Source organism: Equus caballus, chromosome 10 (assembly GCF_041296265.1).
Source record: "Equus caballus isolate H_3958 breed thoroughbred chromosome 10, TB-T2T, whole genome shotgun sequence".
NCBI lineage: Eukaryota > Metazoa > Chordata > Mammalia > Perissodactyla > Equidae > Equus > Equus caballus.
The window spans coordinates 66,531,341-66,544,231 of record NC_091693.1 but is presented as its reverse complement, the minus strand read 5'-3'; the positions used below and the strand labels follow the sequence as shown (position 1 = coordinate 66,544,231).

At 45.0% G+C, this 12,891-nt stretch overlaps 1 protein-coding gene across 4 annotated transcripts in view; it reads right to left on the bottom strand.

The window, feature by feature from the left end:
• Positions 1 to 4,522: 4,522 nt before the first annotated feature.
• LOC102147786 (uncharacterized) overlaps positions 4,523 to 12,891 on the bottom strand; it is a 165,451-nt gene continuing 157,082 nt past the window's right edge. For all 4 annotated transcript variants that reach the window (XM_023650884.2, XM_023650885.2, XM_070225344.1 and 1 more), the window contains 4 exons: positions 12,647 to 12,856; positions 9,505 to 9,625; positions 6,494 to 6,621; positions 4,523 to 4,716 (listed from right to left, as the gene is read on the bottom strand). In XM_023650884.2, the coding sequence (XP_023506652.2) occupies positions 4,591 to 4,716; positions 6,494 to 6,621; positions 9,505 to 9,625; positions 12,647 to 12,856 (585 nt within the window). In that variant the 3' untranslated portion in view covers positions 4,523 to 4,590. The remainder of the gene's footprint in view (positions 4,717 to 6,493; positions 6,622 to 9,504; positions 9,626 to 12,646; positions 12,857 to 12,891) is intronic.

Genomic DNA, 12,891 nt, shown 5'->3' with positions numbered 1-12,891 from the left:
ACTTTCTGCCTTTTTAGTTCAGATTGCATGTAAAGTAAAATTGGGCTTCTGTTTAGAGTACTTGGGATAAATATCTAGTACCAAGCCACATGCTGGTATGTGAAATCTGCTTGTTAGTCCACGTTTGGGGAAAAATTATATTAAATCTCAAAACTTGGACTAAGAAGAGAGAATAAATACTCCCCTATAAGCCTTAAAACCCAGAAGAGTGGACTTAATGATTTTACCTTAGGAATCGTGAACTTTTGTTTTCATATTAGCCTTACACACGGTCAGGTTTCATAAATTATTAAACTGCCAAGCTTCAAGACTCCCTAAAACGTTGCTAGAGACAAATTGTTATTTTGATAAGAATGGGGTTGAAGATAGTTTTTTTAGATAAAAAGTCATGTATTCACCCATGTTATCATTTCCTCTGTTCTCCATCACTTTGTGTAGGTATCTGTCGCTACTGGTATTTACCTTCTGCCTAAAAGATGTCCTTTATTAAATGTTAAATGTTAAGCAGCAGATAACTGTATAGGAAGTGGCCGCCATCTGCTCTTCCTCAACCTGAATTCCACAAATCATTAGGTTACAACCGGGCTCTTGGGATAAAGTTTGTGGTAGATGTAAATCTATCTAGGATGGTGCCAGGGGAGCTATCCATGGGGAGATGTGACACCAATGGCAATCTGAAGTCATCCAAGGAGGTGCCACACCAGTGACACTCCACTGCTAGGCTGTGTGTACTGCTAGAGCTGGGCCCTGTGGAGGTTTGTCCAGAACCAGGAAAAGAAATGCCTCTAGTATCTTCTGACAAAACGTCATACCCCCTAGCAGTGACCCTTCATACAGTCCAGCGCCATTTTAACTATAATAATGGACAGAGCAGGCAACAATGGGTAGATCTGAAGCTTAAAGCCCTAGATTCTGTAAATTTATGACTTTCCACTACTTATTCAATATTTTTTTGCCTTCAGTCAGAATCTCAACTCGTCAGGGTTCTTTACCTGGTGGGATGACCCAAATAATCATTACTGAAGGGTCTGAGTCCAATTGTCCTACCTGTTTTGGTTGCTGTAGTTTTTCTTCGACCTTTGCTATTAGGTTTGGAAGTACTCAGGCCCCCAGAGAATCCTGTGTTCCAGACAGAGTTCTTGCCGCCTCTGTGTACCAGCAATACAATCTCCCCTTTGTAATCAGGATTGATCATTCCAGCCAGTAGACTAATACCTTTTGCAGTCTATGGGTGTAGTGGCATAAGAATCCCAAGATGGCCCAGTGGCAGTCTCATCTCAGATCTTCTATCAGTAGACCCATTGTTGTGTCCCTGCTTGAAGTACCCCTTGAGAACCAAGACCTCCAAAGCAGCACAGCTCGAGGTTTCAGTGATGAGAAGTATGATGAGCAGAGCCACTCCCACTATCATCTCATGATTCCTGGACTCATATGCTCTGGCTCAAAGCGTGTGCCACGTCCACTAAGATAACTCCATCCCTTCAGGGTGGTGTCTCCCGACTTGTAACTGAGTATTAGGTGAACTATTCCACCTTTCAATTAGACCAGCCACTTCTGTGTGTTGTGGTACGTTAATTTCAGGGGCATGAGCTCACTGCAGGATTTCCTTTATTGTAAATTTGATTCCTTGATTAGAAGAAATGCTATAGGAAATGCCATGATGGTGGATAAGGCATTTTGTGAGTACATGGATCAGGTGGTAATGCTGGCAGAGGCTTTATGGACAGGAAGGCAATCCCTATCCAGAATGTGTGTCTATTCTAGTGAAAGTCAAATCTCTCCTCTATGATGGAAGAGGTCCAATGTAAGCAAACTGCCACCAGGCGGATGGCTTTTACCCGTGGGATTGATGCTGTATTGCAGCCCTCAGTATTGGTCTCAGTTCTTGACAGATTAGACACTTAGTAGTGTATGTCAGCCTTGGTAAGCGGAAGTCCACATTGTTGAGCCTGTGCATATCCTCTAGCTCTGCCACCACGGCCACATTGTTCATGGGCCCCTTGAGCAAGCACTGGGGTAGCTGGGAAATGAGGCTGACAGACATCAACTGTGCATTATTTTGTCCACTGGACTGATAAGAGCCTCCTCTGCTGTGGATGCCCTTCGGTGGGCGTTGACATGGGACACAAATATCTTCACAGTGTGTGCCAGTCTGAGACCAACCTTTCAATCCTGTTTCTTCCAACTTCCCGACTATCCAGCCAAACCATTAGCCACAGCTCATAAACTAGTGTGGGTCTGTACCGCTGGCCATCTCTCAGTTCAGACACAGCAGACAACCAAATGTATTACTTGAAATTCTGCTCACAGGGAGGGTTTTCTTTCACCACTACCCTTCAGGGTCACCCCTGAGTGGGACATCATGCTGCAGCTGTCCACTTTTGAGTGGAATCAACATATCATGCAAACCTATCTATAAACCAGGCTTGATTTTTTTGTTTCTTAGCCAGCTAGTTGTTAGAAACACCCCAGGCTCGTAGTATGGATTGAGGAAGTGGAGGCAACTGTTGGTGTTGAAAGCATCTGAGCCACAGGTTCAAGGAAGCCACTTGTGCCTTTCAGGCGTGCCCAAGCAAGCTAAGTCTATTGTATACCATTTCCATGGATGCTGCTGTGTATGCCCAAGTTTATGTCTAGGTGGGTCCTCGTGAACAGTCACTCTAGCAAATGATTACAGATCCCTTAGGAAAATGAAGGAAGATTTGTGGTATGTACCTGCAGCAGTGGTGTAGGGGCCTTCCTCCAGTGGTTCTAGCCTTCCCTGTGGTTAAGGGGCCCTGGTCTGTGAATTGACTTCGGTCTGGAATCTGGGTGAGAGGCAGTGACTCTCCACTGTGCTGACTCAAGTCAGGTTTTGGTTACCAGAGTTTTTCCTGTTATATGAATCAAGCAGTATTCCATTTGGCTGCCCATATGATTTCATTCATGAGGATATATCGACCACCAAAGATGTGTGTGTCAGGGCATTCTGACTCCTGATACATCCCTGCTGCCCTTCATAATAGATGTACCCACGTTGTCTTTGGAAGTTGGCTTCTGCTACTCTGGGATTGTATCATCACCACTGAAATGAGAGAGCCCATCTCAACAGCAGTGAGAAATGATGAGATTGTGAATTCAATTGTTACTGTAATTTAGCATTCTGCATAATTAAGATTTTTGCTTGATTTTTAGCAGTATTATCCTTCTGACTACAAGAAACAGATTTTTTAAAGGCTCTGTGAAAGTTCTCCGGTTCTCAGACCATGATTTGAGCTGAGAATTAAAGGACCTGAGCTTCTCATTTTCTCCGTAAGTACGGAAGTGCATTCAGAAAACTCCCTCCCGCACCACAGTCTTTATGGTCATCACTACTGCCACGTCATTGTCATAGCATTTAGGCTCCCAAGGCACATGCTTCAGCAGGTACTTCATCCGTCTACCACAGGTGATAGCTTGGTTAATTGTCATGCTGCTACATGCAGAGAATTACTAGCATTCCATTTCCTACTGGCAAGGAGCTCAGCACTGTGTTCCAGCCTGGGGTACAACCAAACAAACCCCCAAATCCCATCTTTGTGGGTCTGTCCCCAGAACCACTCCACTACCGGTGTCAGTTCTATATTGGTAATGGGCCAATTAAGAGAGAGAAACCACATGGTAATGAAACAGGGAAAGCTTAATACAAAGAACTATTAACTATAATAAGAGATTGAAGTATGGGAGGATTGGCTGGTGAGCAATAGTGGGCTCTCAAGAATACAGGATGGCAGATATAGGGAGCTATACATATCATGTATAAATTTATGTAGGTAAATATGTTTCTCTGGTCTGTTCTGTTCCATTCATTTATTTATTTATTCATTTACCCAAGACAGATTTTCTTGTCTGAACAGAAAGACTTGGATTAGGACTTTACAAAAGGCTGAAGAGGGGGGGTGGCCCCGTGGCCGAGTGGTTAAGTCTGTGCGCTCCGCTGCAGGCGGCCCAGTGTTTCGTTGGTTCGAATCCTGGGCACGGACATGGCACTGCTCATCAAACCACGCTGAGGCAGCATCCCACATGCTACAACTAGAAGGACCCACAACGAAGAATATACAACTATGTACTGGGGGGTTTGGGGAGAAAAAGGAAAAAATAAAATCTTTAAAAAAAAAAAGGCTGAAGAGGGTTTTGGCATTTGTAGGAAGAATAAAAAGACTGTTAAGAGAGGGTGATGTTCTTACGTGAAACAAATAGGAATAAGTGCTTTGAAGTGTATGTGAATTAATCTCTGCTCCGGTTTTTCACTTGTTGGTAAATACTGCTTAGCAGCACTACCCTCTCTCCTGGCTGTTCCACCTAATCAGTAACTCTAGAGTCCCTACGGAGAGGCCCCTGGTTGACCAGAGCCAGGCCTTGGTTGTAGAAATGCATGTCAACTCTTATGTGTTAAAATCTAGGTCCAACCCCTACTTCATCTGGGACATTCCAGATGTAATCATCTCAGTCTTTCCACACTGTCTTCATAGTACTGATGATAAAAATCAGATAAAAGGTTCAATGGAGTTTAGAATCATTTTTATTCATTCAAATGCTCGTAGAAGTAACACTGGGAAAAAGGAAATATGATTACCAATCAGTTCGGAATGGGATCCTGGATGGAGCCGTTTGAACTTGAAAAGCTGACAGTTGAACAGTTTCTGCCACATTAGGTAGGAAGGCATGGTCAGTCCTTGTTGTGTGTTTAATAGGTACCTGCAATATAATATTAAGTAGGTATTGGAGCTTTTCAAGAAGACGGTGAATAATTCTTGTTATGACATCATTAAAAGTCGGTGTTACTAATGAGACCAAGATCATTGGTTGAGTCTGGGTTAGGCCATGTAGTGTGCCGCGTTCTACATATTTTGCCACTTGTCATAAAGGGAACTGGGTCAAGAATGAATCCATCAATAGAAAGCCATTTCAAGCTAAGGAAGAAAAGATAGCCCACATTTGGAGTAATCTAAAAAAAATTCCTTAATATTTTATCATTTGTGTTAGTGCAGTGCTACTTTTTAAAGAAAATCAGTGGTGTTCTTACATTCCTGCCATGTATAAATTCCTCTTCAACCTGTATTTGTCTGCCTTGTCTCACAGGCCATGCTTAAGAAGGCAGACCTTAGATAGATTTGAAGAGGCTCCAACTAATTTTGTGCCTTTCCTGGACCTCAGCTTTCTGCTTGGGGTCTCTATATTGGAAAGAAGCCAATGGGCCCACAATACACTTCTTTATTTATTAGGACTTATTTATTAGTAGGGTCAACAATTAACCTTTAACTCTCACCCTTCTAAGTCTCTCAAATATAATGTCTCTCTACTAATGCATTTAGCTACTAGGAAGCCTTCTCAACCATAAGAGGTGCGATCACCAACCTCCCCCACAGTAGGAATATTAACGTGGGGGAGTGAAATGGGGAGGGAGTGAATCTTAAAAGCCCTTGTGATTCCATACACACAAACTGAACCTTGCTTCTTTTCGGAAAAGGCTTTTGCAGAAACAAATAGACGTGTGCTAGAATTTCACCTTTTGGTGAATGATGACTGCACAGAAGCTGGTGGGTCAAGCAAATGGTGGGCATTAATAACATGGCCCTATTTGGTCAGGGATCTCAGTTGGGTGGGTTCCTGATTGTTTCCTCTCTCTGTATCGCCCCTTAGCTTCGTGTTTGGAAATACTTCAGCAAACTTTTGGTCCAGTAAGTAGACCATCAGCTGCAGAATTATACCTTGGAAAGAAGCCTTAGAATGGCATATTCTCTGACAGATTGCTTAAATCCTTTCCTCAATCATTCTTGAGGGGAGGATTAGCTATGTAAATCTCTAGAGGATTCTGGAAGCCAGTGGAGCAGAGAGTGCAACACTTATCAAATACAGAGAAGGCAAGGGAGGAGGATGTAAATGTTGTTTTACATAAACTAAAAGCTGAAATATTTTTAAAAAATTCTTTAAATATGTATTATGCTTCAACTGAATCTGCATTCCAAGAACAACTTTGGAGGGTAGATTTCTCATATATTTTTAAATGACTTCTGCAACTCCTTATTTCCGTTCTGCCTGGGAATTTAGATAAACAACTGATGCTGTTAGTTAATTATTGTAAATAATTGGAAAAGAAGAGGAAATTCAGACAGAACACAACAAGATGTTGCTACTGACTTCCACACACATTTATTGAATTGTAATTGAGTAAGTGCTTTTGGGCTTAATTGTTTCTACATCAGAATTTTACTATTGAGGAGTGACGTCAGCAAGATGACAGAGTAGTAGAACCTGGACCCTCCTTGTCCCCATAAACACACTGATTCAGCAACAATTCATGGACAAATTCCCTTTGTGAGAAATCCAGACTTTTATTACCCAGACCAGACCCAAGCACCTACGTAAGACCCTGATTATTATAATTTTTTAATGTAAGTTTGAAGTGACCCTGAAACCATGATTTCATGTTTTTCATTGTTTCTTATATATAATCAAATTTATCATTACTTACAGTCTTTGGCCTTTGAATCCTTCTTGTTATTTTACTGCCCATAAGGTTAGTCTTTAAAAGGTGTTGCTGGAAGTATCTGGTTGATGTGGAAGCAGAATTTAGGGAGCAGCGAGCCCAGGAGGTAAGGCCTATGATGTTAAAAATGTTAAATTATATCTCTGGTTGCAATGTGCAGGCCTAGATTTAATTCATAAAATTTTGCAGCTTAAAATGGGCATCTAATCCAGCTTCATCAGTTTTTGAATGAAGCCGTCAAGACCTGGATGGAGTCTTTCACCTGAGAGTCACATGACCGAGTGAAAGAGAAAGAGCTGATGAGCGACTTGGACTATTATGGGTAGAAGTGGACAGGCTGAGAGAGACTCAGACTAATAGGACTGTAATTAACTGGATTTGCAGGGTGAGAAGGAGCAGCTCCCAGATTTCTGGCTCAAGCAACTGGATAGATTTTAATTTTAATCTTATTTTATGGTGAACTTTATGATCATGGCACCTATATGCTCAATAAGTCACTTAGTTAACACATTAGAAGGATAGATGGGTGGGAAATACGAGTGGGTGGAGACGAAGCAGATAAAGCTTAGTTGAAGGCCCCTGAGAAGGTAGGAGCACATGGGATCCTGTGCTCAGGATTGTCGCAGGGGGGAAAAGGGGCACCTTTTCCATTTTAACAGGAAGGGAGGAGAAGCAGCTGAGCATAGATGTAGGAAGGCTGGGGACAAGAAATAGAGGGAGTTTCCATCTGGGGGCTTTTAACTGCTCTGGGAAATGGGAGGTGAAGTGTTGGGGGAGAAGGGCAGGGTCTGAAGGTCCGAAGAGGGTAGGAAGATGTAAAACAGTTGCCACAGAGAGGAGGGGATTGAGTGGAGCCCATCCTCAGCGCCGGGAGAGGAAGCGTGAGCCGGACCTACGCCCATCAGGCATCTTAGTCTCTGACTTCAGCGATTTGTTCAAAATCAGGCACTTGTCCTGAGCCAGCCCAGGTAGAGCGAGATTCTTTTTCACTGTCCCATGTCCACACCCCACTCCTGCCGTTCGGGGATGGAAGCTCCAGAGGTGGCAGCCATCTGGCCTCCCAGGGGGCTCCACTTCCTTCTGCTCCCAGCATTCTCAGAGCCCAGAGATGCAGAGAGAGAAATATGCCAAACCAGGATCAAGCTAACTGAGGCCAGTTCAGCTCTGCACATTTCACAGGTCTGTGAGCCAATTAATTTCATTTTTCCCTTAAGCACTTTGAGAATAACTGCCCTTGAACAAATGATAGTTTCTCAGGGGTTGCAAGATCCTAGGGGAATCCATGTTAATGCCTCTGCTTTTGATGCCTCTGATGTGGGGAGGCTGCAGCCACCACTGCCACAGAAAGGGGAGACCTGGGTCACCTCATGCTTTCAGCTGGACAGCAGCTGCAAAAAGAGTGGGAACAGTGGACTTTTACCTTCTAACGCCAATCGTATGGGTGACATCTGGCTGTCCCCTTGGTGTGCTCGGCACCACATGGACAGGTATGACCCCGTCCCGCCTGTCTATTGAGTCTACATGCAGAGGTCCTCAGCAACCCTCCCCCTGGCATTGCGGGAGATGGGGCGGCGGGGGGACGGATGGGGGCTGAGGCCGAGGAGTGACTTCTGCCTCTGCTTCCCAGCTTCTCTTGCACTCCTGCCACCTCCCCAATCCTGGGCGTTAGGGTTCCTCCCCCTGCCTCATGCGCCACTCTGGTTCGCCTCCGTAGATGGACAGTGCTGGAGGACATGGATGGCAGCTCCACTGCGCACATTAACCCAGAAATGGACTAAAAGATGCTTGCTGGGGCTGGAGGCAGAGGGGAAACGGAGAGACAGAGAAACCCCAGGGAGTGTGGGAAGGACCGTGCAAGGTACAGAACGGCTCAGGGCCAGCGGCCAAAACAGGGCCCTGAGGTGCTCTTGGGGGCCTTCTGCTTTGGACAGGGCGGCTGAGGCGGGGGATACCAGCCCTGCTGTCGGGGCCCAGGCGGGGGCACAGAGGAGGGCAAGCCCGGCCCTGCTCTTAGTAAACCCAAAGTATCTCGAGTTTTGTCTCCTTGATCTTTGAAATTGATCTTTCCGCTACTCAAAGGCTGTGTTTTCTCCCCTCATTCACATTGGTAAGTAGCCAAAAGGAAACGCAAAGTACAACGCACACGTATGGAAGTGTGGTAGCCCACATCCGCCCAGTTACTCAATGCTTCTGTACTGTGTGCCAGACGTGCGTTACCTCATTTGATCCTCAGAATATGCCTTTGAGGTGGGGATTCCCATTTCACGGAGAGGCTCATTAACCTGCCTAAGGTCACAGAGCTACCAGCGACAGCCAGGATTGGACTCTGGGCTGCCTTATTCTAATGCTCACTCTCTCAACCACCAGGCTACGCAGCAGAACTGGAAAGAAGAGGCTTGGCTGATCTTAACAGGCCAGGCATGGTTACTGATACTTGGTGATATTTCAATAGTCAAATCTAGAAGAGAACTTGGAATTTATTTAGTCCTCAGCTTATAGGGGAGGAAGCTAGTTTAGAGACATCCTGGGTCTGGCCTCTGCTCCCTGCTGCTTGCTGGCTACACTGCCTGGAGAGCCATTTTGATTGCTGTTTCCATAGGACCCTTCAAGCCCCTAGGACCAAGCATCATAATGTACTTTATGAATAACATCTGAGAAATGTGGTCATTAATGTCCCAAGGCGTTAAGATGCTTCAAAATCCTGTGAAGTACCCAATGTTCTTAAAGTGATATATTACACACTCCCGGGACTGGCGTTATTATTGAAACTTTATGGTATAGGATGTCAGTACTCCAAAGTGAATGAAAGTAGCAAGTCCTGACTGCAAATCAGAATTAAAGTTATTCACTCAGGTATCATTCCTTCATTAAACAAACATCATCGAAGCACCCACTCAATAATCCCTGGGTTGTTTTCACTAGTCCCCGAGATTCTCCTTCAGTTCAGGCCCCAGGCCCTGGGAGCCTGCTCTAGCCAGAGCAGGGCCTATCCTTACCGCGTGGGGAGCTCCTCTGGACAGATGATTGCTCAGCGTTGTTGAGCTGACTTTGCAGCTCTTCTACACGCTGGAAAGCGTCCATCTTCACGCTGCGCTCCTGGGCAAGCCGGCTTCTCATCTGAGGGAAAAAGTGCTTGGGAAGCAGAGATGCTTTTTGGCACACGCACTAGTTCCCAAGCTTCCTGGGGAGAGTGTAGGTCCCAGGCTACCCCAGGAACACAAGTTTTCACCAAGTCCTGCTCAGGCTGAACTCAGCCTTCTGAGAATCAAGAGCTCCAGAAAGGCCAAGAACTTAACTAAAGAGAACAGAAGCAGCTCTTGGAACCCCGTATTATCTTATAATAGCCAGAAGTTTATTTGCAAAAGTTTTATCTTTTGTTTATTTCACTGGAGTGGGGAGGGCCCAGTTCACAGAGGACCTTTTAGACCAAGCCACACATCTGCCCCAAGGACCCATGGGAGCCGCTGGACGGTTCCAAGTAGAAGAAAGACCTGAACTCTTTCCCGGATCTCTACACTCAGCTCAGCTCACCATCGGTAGGGAGTGCCCTGAGCACCGTCCCGGGTCTGCCCTAGGCCCCCACCTGGAGGCAACCTTTGTGTTCATTCCTGTAGCTCTCCCCTGGCACACCTGGCCCAGAGGCCGGCCAGACAGTTGCTGGGTCCAAAGTGCACCTCATCTGCGTAGGCCACAGATATTTTTTCTTTTTAAATTTATTTTTATCATCTCCTAATTGTTTTTAATTATAAAAAGTAATAATAGTGTCGTGGGTTGAATAGTTTCTCCCCAAAATTCATGTCCACCAGGAACCTCAGAATGTGACCATATTTGGAAATAGAGTCCTTGCAGATGTAATTAAGATGAAGTCATCCTGGATGAAGGGTGGGCCCTAAATCCAATGACTGATGTCCTTCTTAGAAGAGGAGAGGGGACAGGCACACAGAGGGACACAGGGAGGCCATGTGACGAGGGAGGTGGTGACTGGAGTGATGCAGCCACAGGCCAAGGAATGCCAAGGATTGCAGGCAGCCAAGGGAACTAGGGGAGAGGCCAGGAGCCATGCTTCCTCAGAGCCTCCTGAAGGAACCCACACCTTGATTTCACACACTGGCCTCCTGGACTGTGGGAGACTCAGGTTCTGTCGTTTTCAGCCACCCAGTTTCTGGTAATTTGTTACAGCAGCCTAGGAAACTGACACACAAAAATTAGTGTCATCTCACACGCTGATCGCAAAGATGCAGCCACAGGTATTTTAAATCCTACCAGTGTCTGTAGAGACCCAAGCACAGGCTTGTCTTAGGAACCTTATGGGGTGGGCGGTTACTTGTGTGTGCAGATGCTCTCAAGAGTAGTTTAACTTTCAGTAGATGATCAGATCCCCAGAGTTAGAAAACTTCCTAATATAAGCTAGGCCCAAGGTCCCTCTCTGTACTTCAAGGATTTGTGTAGGATCCTCATTCCTCATGGGCGAGAGCCAGGGGAAAACATATCAAGACTCCCTGAGCAAGGCCAGGGCTAAACCAAGTGGAGAAATATTAGCAAAGGAAAGAAACATGCTTACTAAGGACCTGGTGTTAGCACATCCTACCCCCACTTCACAGAGGCCTATCTACCTGTTTCCAGAGTTGTCTACCTTCATAACCCCAACAAAAGACAAACAGCCAATATTGATCGAGCGCTATGTATCAGACCCTGTTCTAAGCGCTTCATTTGAATTACCTAATTTAATGCCTCTCCAAAATCCCATGAAGCCAGTACATTGTTCTCCATGTACTGATGAGGAGAGTAAAGCACAGAGAGGCCACACATCTCGCCCAAAGTCACACAGCTGGAGGGCCTGGGGCTGTGAATCAGGCAGTCCGAGTCTTGGGCCTGTGCTCTAAATGATGGTCCCAGGGGCAGGAGGTAGGCAAGGACATTCATCGGAGATGGATTAAAGGAGCCACTGCTGGCTGCGGGGCTCTGGAGGCTGAGGGTGGGTTGCTATTTGGGGTGGGTAAGCCCGGGATCACAAGAGCTGTCAGCGAGCTGAAGGGGTCCTTTAGAAAGAGCCAGTGATGGTTTTTACATACAAATACTAAAAATGTGTATTTGTTGAGAGAAACCTCAAAATGTTTTGACTCCTTTTAGAATCTCTGCCATTTAACAAAAATTAGCTATTACTTAGAGAGGACTTTGAGAAACTACTCTATGAACCTCCCTATTTTTGTGGTGGCTTTTAGAAAAGCATAATTTGAAGGACAAATAGGTGACACCAAATTTTTCTTATGAGTTCAGTCATAGTTTAGATTACTTTTCATAAAATAAATGTGAAGTGTAAATTTTCTTTTATTCTGAAGCTACTCATTTTCTCCTCATTTCTACAAAAATATTTTCTCTAGCACTGCCTCAATTAGATTTTTATCCTTTTTTTTTGTCTCTTATTTTTGTAGAATTCTCCTTGTTGATCTCCTCCTTGAGCCCTTGAAACACTTGGCCAATAATTTAACTTTCCAGCTTCTGTTTCGTAATATCTCTGGCGAATTAATTAAGTGATTTATTCATTCAATGAATATGTGTGAAAAGCCTGCTCTGGAAGGCGCTGTTTTCCCTTTGTATTCACTTACATTCTGTGGTCTCTGTTGTCAGAACTTGCATTAATCCACATCTATCTTGTATTATTCCCTTCTGTATTTTTTTCTGTGGGGTATATTTAACGAGAATATATTTTGTCTGGAAATCACTCTTGCCTTTCATTTTTGTCTCTGCACTTCCAGAAACACCGTGAATAAAATCCTCTTATCACAGCTTCCATGATGCTTGCTGCTTTTCCACATTACTTATTGGAATTTTCTAAAGGATCCCTAGTTCCAAGATTAGAGGCGGGTGGAAATACATTTTTCAAGTGGGTTACAAGGGTGCCAAGATTCTGGCCCTTGAGGCAGTCAAGCCATCATCTCTCACCAGAAGCAGCCCGAGCAATTACCCAGCATCGGGATAAGTATTTCCATTTTCCTCATGTGCCCAGAAGTGACAAATGGGGAGAAACACTCCTGTGGGGGTACACGAGAGGCGTGGAAAAGATGGGAAGAATGAACCGGCTCTGTCTGGTGCACTCTGATTCGCTTTCCAGCAGCAGCCACCTCTCCCCGGAGTTACCTGGTGGAGTTCTCTCTGACTTTTCCTCTGCTGGAGCTGGCCCAGTTTAGAAGCCCTCTTGACTTCTTCAGTAAGGAGCTGCAGGTGCTGTTCTTGTTGCTCCACATCTTCCAGGAGCTTCTCCATGCTGGAGGTTTTTATTAAATCCAGCTGCTGCCGGTGGCGAGCTTCCTGGGTCACTCTATGTTCTAGCTCTTTCAGTAATTGAGCCTGTGGCAGGAAAAGGCCAAAGGAAAGGAGAAAAA